The sequence below is a fragment of the Clupea harengus genome, chromosome 2 (genome assembly GCF_900700415.2).
Source record: "Clupea harengus chromosome 2, Ch_v2.0.2, whole genome shotgun sequence".
Taxonomy (NCBI): domain Eukaryota; kingdom Metazoa; phylum Chordata; class Actinopteri; order Clupeiformes; family Clupeidae; genus Clupea; species Clupea harengus.
The window spans coordinates 6565816-6577402 of NC_045153.1; the positions used below are offsets into that span (position 1 = coordinate 6565816).

At 41.0% G+C, this 11587-nt stretch overlaps 1 protein-coding gene across 1 annotated transcript; it reads right to left on the reverse strand.

The window, feature by feature from the left end:
* Positions 1 to 6743: 6743 nt before the first annotated feature.
* Positions 6744 to 11334, reverse strand: LOC116223088. Its single transcript, XM_031578515.2, has 7 exons — positions 11180 to 11334; positions 9817 to 10143; positions 8604 to 8696; positions 8309 to 8353; positions 7610 to 7696; positions 7410 to 7438; positions 6744 to 7324 (listed from the first exon to the last, which is right to left on the reverse strand). Exons 1-7 carry the CDS (start codon positions 11238 to 11240, stop codon positions 7283 to 7285), a joined length of 684 nt encoding a protein of 227 aa, XP_031434375.1. The 5' UTR covers positions 11241 to 11334; the 3' UTR covers positions 6744 to 7282.
* Positions 11335 to 11587: the final 253 nt, after the last annotated feature.

Consider the following 11587-nt stretch of genomic DNA (forward strand, 5'->3'; position numbering starts at 1 on the left):
GTGATCTAGTCTGGCAGCGAAAAACTAGATTATCCCCTGGCATACTCTAAAGAGAGAATCTCTTTTTATAAACCTATGCCCTTAACCCAAAACCCAACCGGTCCTAATAATAATTTAATATGTGCCATATTAAAAGTGTATTTTATAACAAATGATGATGCTTAATTCTACAAATGAACTTACTAAACAAGCTAGTCCATCCCACATTTGATTGTTGTCGTGGTGACATAGGAGTGACCTTGAGATGACCTAGCAGGTCATCAGTCAGTGGCTGTGGCGTGTGATCATCGTAATGACTGCTCTCAGGCCACTTTGAAATCTAAAGTTTGATGTCCCATGTCTTTAATTTGTCATAGCATCACATATTTTAAATGTGGTCTTGACCCTAATCCATAGCGGTCATAAACTGCTGTTATATCACTGGATGCTGGTGTCCATGACGACTTATAACATTGCCATGGTTACGTCAGTTACTGTCTGGTGGTTCAGGTTGAGCCTTGCCAAAACTTCGGCCATGGATTCACAAAGTCTGTTTGTAAGACAGTGAGTAAGACCTCTCTCTCTCACACACACACACACACAAAGGTTGAGCCTTGCCAAAAGATCAGCCGTGGATTCACAAAGTCTGTTTATAAGACCTCTCACACAAACACACACACGTACACTGATGAACACTGTAAAACCACAGCCCTCAAAGCACACTTTAATTCCCTTCCCTTATCCACACACACACACACACACACACACAGTATGTAGATTTTAACCAGAAGAAGCACACTACACTCAAGGCAGGGCATTGATTGGATAAAAAGTGCTGTTGTCATGTTTGTCATGCACCCCAAAAAAGAGAAAGTTACAGTCCTGTACTTGATATTAAAAGAAAAGGGTATCTTTTTGTTATTTATAACAGTGATATATTTTTGGGTGAAATATGGAGAAATATAAAAAAAAAAAAAGTCTGAGATTATACTACTCCCTATATATTGTACATTTATGAATATTTCCATACGTGAGGTACGTGGAACTTTTCATCTGTGAGGTCATTAAAGGTCAAAAAAAATGTTTTGTGTGTAGATTAAGTTTGTCACTAATCTTTCTGTTGTCTGTAGCCGATCTTCAGCCACTAGGACAGACTTTATCTGAGTGTTTGTAATAAACATGGTTACATGAGCAGTGTGTGTGTTTGTGTGTGTGTGTGTGTGTTTGTGTGTGTGTGTGTGTGTGTCTAGATTGTTCTTGAAGGTGTAGTCCAGACACAAGTTGAGTTCTCGGTATCTGACAGCTATTGAAAAGTCATCATGCATTCTAGAACTTACAAGGTTTCGCTCTCCTGCAGAAGAAAGGAACTTGCGTCACTGCGTCTGGGACACTCTCCATGTTTTTCTATCTTATGTAACTAGACTGAGCGTCTTCTCCAGATGGTCTGTATGCGGGTCTAGTCGGGGGGGCGGGGGACTGTATTTAGGGGAAGGTGAAAGGAGAGAAAGGTCTGGTTTCAGGCTTTGGCTACAGCCAGGAGCTAGGTGGGTGTTGAGAGTGGATACGTGTATGAATGTATGTATGTAATTATATTTGTCCAGGAGGAGGCACTGTTGCGCTTAATATGACATCAGTCACGGATGTTCACCCTCTCTCTTCACTAGTTACCTGACTCTCACGGAGAGCAGCATGTTGTTAATTCTACATTAAACAATGCCACGAGGTTAATGGCTGAAGAGACAAACGTCTGTTCATTCCTTTATATTATTATTCCGCTGTGCAGGTAGGCAGAAGGTATACAGTAAGCCTACCTGTTAACAGTGGGAACTAGCGGTAGATGTTGTCGGCAGAGATAACGTGTTGACCAGAGAATCCGTATTGAAACCGGAAGTGGGTGATTGACTCCGTTTGATTGGCTAATAACAGGACCTTTACTTTTTCGTTGAGAAATTATGTTGATCGCCTGACATTCAAACGATCGGTTTTCTTTAAATTATTATTATTTTTGTGAAGTTATATGGCTTATGTGAATAAAGCTATCTACACGACTTGTTATATGTCTACATTGACTCGGTTAGTTGTTCATGTGGTACAAGAATGTTGCAGTATTGTAGGTCTTAACTGAAGCTCTCGACCATTATTGTTAGGTTGCTGCTAACGCTTAGACCAACAATCGATTGGAACACATAGTAGCTAGCTAGCTAGCCTCGCTGCTAATAAGTATAACGTTAGCATGCTGATATGAATTGACCCATTATAGTCAGGTGGCTTAATGCTCAATTGACTTGTTAACCGAACTTTTACGAAGTCATACAACTAAACACACAAGTGACTTGTTAACCGAACTTTTACGAAGCTATATGACCAAACACAAAGCTAGCACTGTTAATTCCGGTATAGCTAGCTAGGTCAATTAGCTCGCCTAAGATACTGTAATTTAAGTTAACCAATTACCTAATTTCCCCCAAAACCCATCGATTGTGTGTGTTTGTGATGTGTTACATATATCCTTTATCAGTCAATCAAGTTATTTACGTTTAGTTACCGCTAGCGATTACACGACACCAGTGTAATTCAATTGCTAGCTAGCTAGCTAGGTAAGATACTGTAATTTTTAGCTTACCTATTACCTAATTATCACACAAAAAACATCGATTACGTGTGTTTGTGATCTGTAACATATATCCTTAATCAGTCATTCAAGTTATTAACGTTTATTTACCGCTAGCGATTACACCGACACAAGTGTAATTCAATCGCTATTAATGTTAACGTGACACAACATTAAAAGTCAGTCATCAACATGGTTCCTAAAGAATAAATCAAAGGTCCTTGTCCATTTCTGTTCAGGACATGTGACAAGTTTTATCCAACCACAGACCGGAGTAAAGTGACGACGTCCGGTTTCAATACGGATCCTTTAGGAAATACGTTATCTCTGCCGACAGATGTTCTATCGTTTGCTATGGTTGTTTTGTTGCAGGCTATAATTTGCAGCATATGCAGACATACAGGTTACGAAAAAAATATGGTTTGCATTAGTCTATGGTATGCATGAAATATGGTGTGTGGCAAGCAACAGCATTTCTGTGGTCCTTTCCGTCACAGAATGCTTAAAAGGTGTACTTAAAAGTTGAAAAGCTTTTTTTTTTTATCCCTGGCTTAACTTTAAAGTAGGAATTGTACTTTAGGGTTAGGATTAGCAGTTTTACCTTAAAATAACATCTTAAAAAAAATTGGGGCGCTACAATGACGTTTAATCTGGAGAATCGCCTCCATGCCATTGCCATACCAGGGTCCGTAGGCATATTACTGCATTGTGTAAGTTTGCCTGAAGCCGTCTGGTTACTACTGTCTGCCGAACTAGTAAGTAGCTTATTTGCCGTCTTGCTTTGTCTTGTGTTGCACTTGCTTGATGTTTGACTGTGTTAGGAAAGTTGTTGACTCACTAGTTTGTCATAGTGTCAAAGTAAGCAAATTTCAAGAGGTTTTGCTAGGTTTAGCCGCTAGCATCTCGTTAGCGATTAGCAATTACTCCATTGTGCTGCTTTAATAGTGGCCTATTATTTTCCACTCTTTAGTTCTTTAGTTTCAAGTCTATGTGTGCTAAGCAGGGCAGTTTGACAATTGCTAAGTTTGAGTTTTTTATTGTATCAAATTACATCAATTTAGTGTCGAACACAATGGTGTTGAGAAGTTGCAAATGTTTTGTAGACGTGTAGGATCTGTGTTTGACAGAGGACAGATGTAGGTTGTTTGTCACAAAATACTGGCTTTCAGTCTCGTACGATCTCTTTGCAAATTACAAATGTAAAAGTGCTAATGTAAAAGCCCCCCCCCCCCTGTTGTGTAGGCCTACGTCCATGCCTGCATCACTTTAACTCCAATCTGACAATATTATAATAATAATAATAATAATAATAATGACACTATAAAATGTTGCCCCCTTGTACTGTAAATCTCATTACATCTCACTCATTATAGCCTGCAGCCGGCACCGCTAAATGTTTTGTCTTGCTTCTAATGAAAGGTTAGTTGTGCAAATCACATTTGTTTTTGTTTGTTTGTTTGTTTTAATATCTTTTAATGCGAATTATGAGAAAATGTTTAATCCCAGAGAAAATTCCTTTCCAGTCCTGTCCCCTCGGCATCTTTAAACAGGCCCATCAGGCCCTCATGACACATGTTACATTGGTGCTCTAGACCCAGAATTGGAGAGTGGTTTCAAAGGGGGAGTTCAGAGCTGTTTAGTCAGTACACTCCAGTCCCCAACACCTTCATTTTAGCCTCTTTGTCACAGGCATAACCTTGTTGGTGGAGTGGGGGGGGGGGTTGAGAGTCTCAGACAGAGACATGACACATGAATTTGTACCGGAATGTAAGGCTCCGTAGACAAATGCGACCCATTCTGTGACGTACTCTAGCAAGTTGTACTGTATACCCACTGTAGCCTCTCTGGCGCAGGCATCAGCATGTTGGTGGTGTGGGTTGTTGAAAGAGTCTCACACAGAGACATGACACTTCAAGTCCCACTTCATACTCTTGTGCTTCGTTACTGCACTTTACTGGAATAAAGCCAGATTGCTGCATCAACCACAAAAGAAACGTCCTTTTTCCTACAAAGACAGATTGCTGCATCAACCACAAAATAAACTTCCTTTTTTCTTGCACCTTACACAGAAGGTCCTGGTGGGTGTTTTTCCGCCCTCTCTGTTTCTTTATTTTCTCTCTTTATCTCTCTCTCTCTCTCTCTCTCTCACACACACACACACACACACACACACACACACACACACACACACACACACACACACTATTCTCCCTCAGGTGATCCCCAGGGTACTCACTGATCTACACACTTTTTACTCTACTGATGTTTATCTACCTCTGACTGATTCAACTCTATATGTCTCAGTTACTGCAGATACACACTGATCTACACACTCTTTACTCTACTGATGTTTATCTACCTCTGACTGATTCAACTCTATCTGTCTCAGCTACTGCAGATACACACTGATCTACACACTCTTTACTCTACTGATGTTTATCTACCTCTGACTGATTCAACTCTATCTGTCTCAGCTACTGCAGCTACAAACTGACCTACACACTGATCTCTTTACTGTATCTCTGACTGATTCAACTCTATCTGTCTCAGTTACTGCATATACACACTGATCTACACACTCTTTACTGTATCTCTGACTGATTCAACTCCATCTGTCTCTGCCTCTCAGGTGATCCCCAGGGCAAACCAAATACCTCTGTGAGTAAAACACACATAACTATTTCAGAGTCAGTTTGATGTTAATGGAAACCCATACATTAGGTGTTCTCTTGTTTTCCCTAAAGCAAAGTGGTCATTCTGCTGCAGCCAGTCAGTCCTTGTAGCCTTGTTGGCTCTTTAGACCCAGCTGTTGCCAGACTCTTCATCACCTACATCAACCTCTATCACCTGCACTGGAGCTACAGTATGTCAGGCTAGGGTCCCAATGAGTCTATAACTGCTTTAAGGTAGCATTAATGTTCAACTTCAAGCTCACTGACAACATAATTGACACCATGGGATGGAGCATGAGATGACAATAACAGGAGGAGTGAACAATGCATATAGGGTATCGTCTAGTGAAGCCACGCTAAGGTCATCACTTTCCACTAGTCTTGATAGAAACTAGCCAAAACTAGTTCAGTCATATGTCTGTTATCCACGTGTGGTTCACTGAAACAACAGGACTGTATGTGTGATACGTGTTGAGCTTGTAATAAAAGGGGGCCTATCCCCACAGAGCTTTGGATTTGTAACTTGAACCTTGTGTTGCTGGAAATGTTTATAGTTCAGCAGAATTGGTCTAGGGAGTTGGCACATAAGTTACAGGTTGTGGTTATTGTGTCATAAGTTCCAGTTTTTCAGAAAAACTGTAAACGTGTGTGCATTGAATGAGTCCATATTAATTAGTCTATCTTTTTCATCTTGTGTGTGTGTGTGTGTGTGTGTGTGTGTGTACTGTGTGTGAGAGAGAGAGAAAGAAAGAGAGAGAGAAGAAGAGAGAGACAAATGAGTGCTGATCTACTAAGGATAAACTGAGCTGACAAAAGCTCAGAGGCTAGGAGAACTATAGAACATGCAGTGACTACAGACAACGTTTACAGAACTATAGAACAGGGGTTTTCAACTGGTTTTGTCCCAGGGACCACCATTCTGACTAGAAAGTAATTTGCGGCCCACTGATGTGCCTGCACGCACGTGCGTGTTTGTAACCGCCACCGCCACGCCCCCTCCTCCCGCACAGATATTCTGCCTATAACACTTAAATATGTGAAATTATCAGGGTACATTACTAGCCACCGCCACGCCCCTCCCCCTGCACAGATATTCTGCCTATAACACTTAAATATGTGCAGTTATCAGGGTAGATCACTAAACACCTTCGCCACGCCCCCTCCCCCCGCGCACATATTCCGCCTGTAGCACTTGTCAGTGTAATTTCTTCGATATTTTTCACGATATTCAAGAGTAATCTTGAAATGTGTTGAAATATCAAAGCGAAACCAAAACTAAAATATACCTAAATATAAATTAAATAAACCTTAATACACCAAATGCAAATGAACCTTAAAACAAACCCAAATGTGAGAGTGAAAGAGAGAGAGCCGCCAGTCCCTGTGCCACAGATACAAGCTGATAGTGGTAACAACTCTAACAGCCACATGGACCACTAAAATAGAGAGAGAGAGAGATAAAGACTTTCAGGCAACACAGGTGTGAGACCACAGCTTTATTCACAGCACAGGGGACAGTTACAAGCAACACAAGGTTCAAGTAACAAATCCAAAGTTCTTATTTATCACACAGACAGTACACATACAAAAAGGAGTATCAGCAAGCTACTCTTTAGAAGGAGTTTGTGTCATCAAAAGGTATGTTACACTCATAAGAACTCTGGAACAGAAAAGGAAGAGCATTTCAAACTTACACAAAGGAAAAAGAAAACTTCTCAACTAAGCACATTCATTGTGAAACACAAAATGATCTCACTTCTTCCTCATGAAAGCACTGCTAAGAGAAACAGCCACAGCCAAACCAACAAGGGGTTAATGTAATTTAAGATGTAATTTAAGATGAACTCATTGAGGTTTCAGATGTCTTGAAGTTGAACATTAATGCCACCTTAAAGCAGTTATAGACTCCCTGGAATCCCAGCCTGGCATCCTGTAGCTCCAGTGCAGGTGATGGAGGTTGATGTAGGTGATGAAGAGTCTGGCAACAGCTGGGTCTATTGATGCCACACAGACTACAAGGCTACAAGGACTGGCTGGCTGCAGCAGAGTAAACACTATGAGCCTTAGGGAAAAGAAAGAGAACACCACATTTATGGATTCCATTAACACCAAACTGACTCTGAAATGCATATGTGTGTTTTACTCACAGAGGTGTTTGGTTTGCCCTGGGGATCACCTGAGAGGCAGAGACAGATAGAGTTGATTCAGTCAGAGATACAGTAAAGAGTGTGTAGATCAGGATGTATATGCAGTAACTGAGACAGATAGTTGTATCAGTCAGAGTAAGATAAACATCAGTAGAGTAAAGAGTGTGTAGATCAGTGTGTATCTGCAGTCGTCCACTCACCTGATCTCATCCTGTAAATGACTGCAACTATGATCACAGCCACAAACAGACTGATAGTGGTAGCAACTCTAACAGCCACATGGACCACTGAGAGAGGGGGGGGGGGGGGGGGGGGAGAAAGGCACAAATAAGAGACTGCATAATAAAATATTTTCAGCTGGAGCACAGATAATGATAGTATATAAAATTACAAACAGTAGTATGTGTTTATTAAGTTAATGAGTTGAAATGGAATGGAAGATACAATGAGAGAAATAAAACAAATAGGGCAGAGAGAGATTACGAGAGAGACTATGAGAGATGGTAGTATATAGAGAATGACAGCATGTGAGAATAGATTTATGTGAAATGTAGATTAATGTAGAAGAAATGTAGATCTGGAATATAAATCTAATCAGATGAATCAGTCATTATTGTCAACAAGCTGTTGATGAAGCTGAAGAAGCACTTGGCAACTTCACACAAAAGCCCAAATGAATCCAGTCATCTTTGTATCCCCGCTGTAGGAGACTAGAGGCAGATGTGCCTTTCCTAACTGAGCTCAAAGGTGTAGTGATGCAGGTGTGAGCAGCGTGGTTGTGTGAGTGCACATAGTGGTGTTTCTGTCTTACACACGCACGCACACACACACACACACACACACACACACACACACACACACACACACACACACACACACACACACACACACAGCCTTACCTGAGGAGTGGGATGATGAGTAGCAGTCTGATGAGGCTCCACTAGCTGCACCACAGATATTAGAATTCATATCAGAGTTAAATACATCTATGGTATGTGACAGAGCCCTCACATCTTTACAGGCATTCATATCAGAGTTAAATACATCTATGGTATGTGACAGAGCCCTCACATCTTTTCCATACTTCTTTTGTTGATGAGGGAAATTAAAACTGAGTTATCATCTCTAACCCTTCACTCTGATAATGTGATAATAATTATTAAGACTGAGGCGATCATGGTCTTTATGCTGTACCTGATGGGCCTGAGTTTGAGGAAGCAGTGGTGACAGTTTTTATCCGGGGAGAGGATTTCAATACAGAGGTAGAGGAAGTTGTGGGTATAACACCTGTGTGATTAAACAATGTACACATGTAACTCATCACAGTAATTAGATTCACTCCTATTGACATTGTACATCTGAATTACCGTTAATAAAAAATGCAAAGGAGTGGCATTCACTGTATGACAGTTACAAAACTACTAGACCTGTACATGGGCTACTTGGACAACTTTACAAATCAGGTTCAGTTCATAATGCACACAGCAGTAATTAAATATGAAACTCATCTTATCATCTCTAACCTTTCACTTTGATGGTGTGGGAGACAGAAGTCTGAACCTGCCCTCCTGCAGTCAGCTGGCATGTCCGAGTATGAACAGGGTTTGGACCTCTGAGCTCCTCAGTCAGTGTGATGGAACAGGGAGGTGTGGTTCTGGTCTTCAGCTCTTTCCCTCCCTCATCCACCCAGCTCAGACTAACTCCTTTATCTTTCACTGATTCTCCACAGTTGTCAGGTGTGTGCAGGAGGCAGTGGAGAGTCATATAACTGTCTGCCTCCATCTCAGTCTCACTGGGGGAAGCAGAGACTACAGGAGAAAATGACATCACACTACATCAGGTTTAGCATACAGCAGACAAATGCATTCATGCATATCTTCTATCAAGGAAGTTACTGTTACGTTTATGTCATTATTTAGGAAATATTTACATTCATCAGACGCTTTTATCTAAAACCGCTTGCGGTGTAGTGCAGATATATTATTTCCCCCTGTTCAGTATGTGTGCTTCCTGAGCATCAAACGCATGGCGTTGGTGCTCTTAGCTACCAGTAGAGCTACAGGTACTTTTATGGAGTTTTGTCTATAACTGGTGAGCTAATCCACTGAAAGCCAACCTTGCCTTGCAAACACCAACAACAGCAGAGTCGGAACAATGAAAAGCAAACTAGCTTACTGATTTATTTCGGTGAGTTAATGTCTCCTTCACATGACCATATAAGATGAAAATTAATTTTAGTATGTCATCAAGAAAAGGTTACATACAAATCCTTTAAAAAAAACAGTTAAAAATAAAGGATACCTTATAATCCATACCTCATATATCCAACACATCCATTTGACTTCAGTTACTGAGCCCCTGAGTGCCTGAAAACAACAACATATAAAACAACAACAATAACACCTACCCTGAAGAACAGACAGATAGACATCAGCATCCTCTCCATGTTGGGGTCCTCCCTTTCTCAGGTACTGCTGACAGATGTAGAGTCCAGCATCCTCAGTGGTGACATCAGTAATGTAGAGAGAACAGTCAGAGACCAGACTCAGTCTCTTAGCTCTGTGTGTGGCTACAGCAGGGTTGATCTTTCCATAGACGAACAATTCTACAGCAGCTTTAAAGCGAAGATAAAGCCATGTAGTAGAAGAGCAGTCTGGATAAACCACATTCCTGCAGGGAAGAGTGGCATCCCTACCCACACTGGAGAAGACAGTGGGAGTCTCTCCTTGGACACCTGAATGATAAATGAAATCACATCAGTCAAAGCTAATGCTAACACTAAGAGATATTGTGCACATCCTGTAGAGTGTCAAATAGGGTGTACAAATAACTACTGGCTGATTTTGTTGCAGAATATGTCAATTCAACAACACAAAGAATCAGTTAACTCTGGTGTTGGAAGTGGGGTATAACAACACCATGAAACATCATCATAGTATAAAATACCACACAGCATTGTCACACTAAGGAAAACAAGATACCCATATTCTTCAGCAAACCCCTTTTCAGAACAGCTACAGGAGTCTCCATTCAACTCTCTCATACAGGCCAGAGTAAAACATCACACAGCATGGGCTCAAAAACAACATACCACTTAAAGCGGGTCATAAAATCATACATTCATTGTAGTGTGAATCTTATTCCATAGTATGATGAGAGAGTAGGTGAATAATGCTGAATAGTGCAACTATGCCTTGGTGTTACACTAGGTTGGTTACAGTAAATGGGATCTAATCAATTGAATGAATGTCTATGTGAATGTGTGTGTGTGTGTTTGTGAGTGTAAGTCTGTGAATGTGTGTGTGTGTGTGTGCGTGTGTGTGAATTTGTGGGAATACGTGTGTTTGTGAATGAGTCTGTGTGTGTTTGTGAATGTATGTGTGAGTGTGTGAATGTTTGTGTGTGTGAATGTGTGTGTGTTTGTCTTCCCTGTCCTTTTTTTTTGTCAGGGCTTTTTTTATGATCTCACACACAAACTGTCACAGATACAAACACAGACTTGATCACATATTAAATTGAACACGATTGTTAAATTCAACTTAGCCTAAGAAAGGTCCTCCTTCATGTAAGCTCTGTAGCTGATTTCCTCCGGTAGTTTTATCTTATTGCTAAACCAACCCACATGCTATGGCTACGGTGGCTTGTATTTCACTTTCAAAACCATTGCAACTTTAGTGCACCAATAGTAGTGTTGGTATGAATGGCAGTGTTACAACAGGTGTACCAATGGTAGTGCTGGTGGTTGTCAAGGTAACGTTAGTGTAACTCACCCATGTGATCCTGACTCAGGAAGATCAGCAACACTATCAGAGCACAGGGGATGGACGCCATCTTCCTCTCCTGTCGAGTCCTCTTGTCTTCTTCTCTGTCTTCTGTGTGTGTGTACAGAGCTGGAAACTGAATGTGACTCTCAGCTCAGTGTCTGTTTCCTCTAAATGCAGCTATGTGATGTGTGTGTGTATGTGTGACGGGGTTCAACCCCTGTTCCTCCTGTGATGTTATTAGTTCTGAGAACTAATAGCGGAAGACACATTTACATCAGCAAATCAGCAATGCCAAAACCACACATGCCATTGGTGGTAGTTCTGAAATCACATCATCACTCTGTAGGATCTGTGTACTAGTGTGTGTGTGTGTGTTCCTTTATGTGAGGAGTGAATGAAAATCCTGAATCTGAC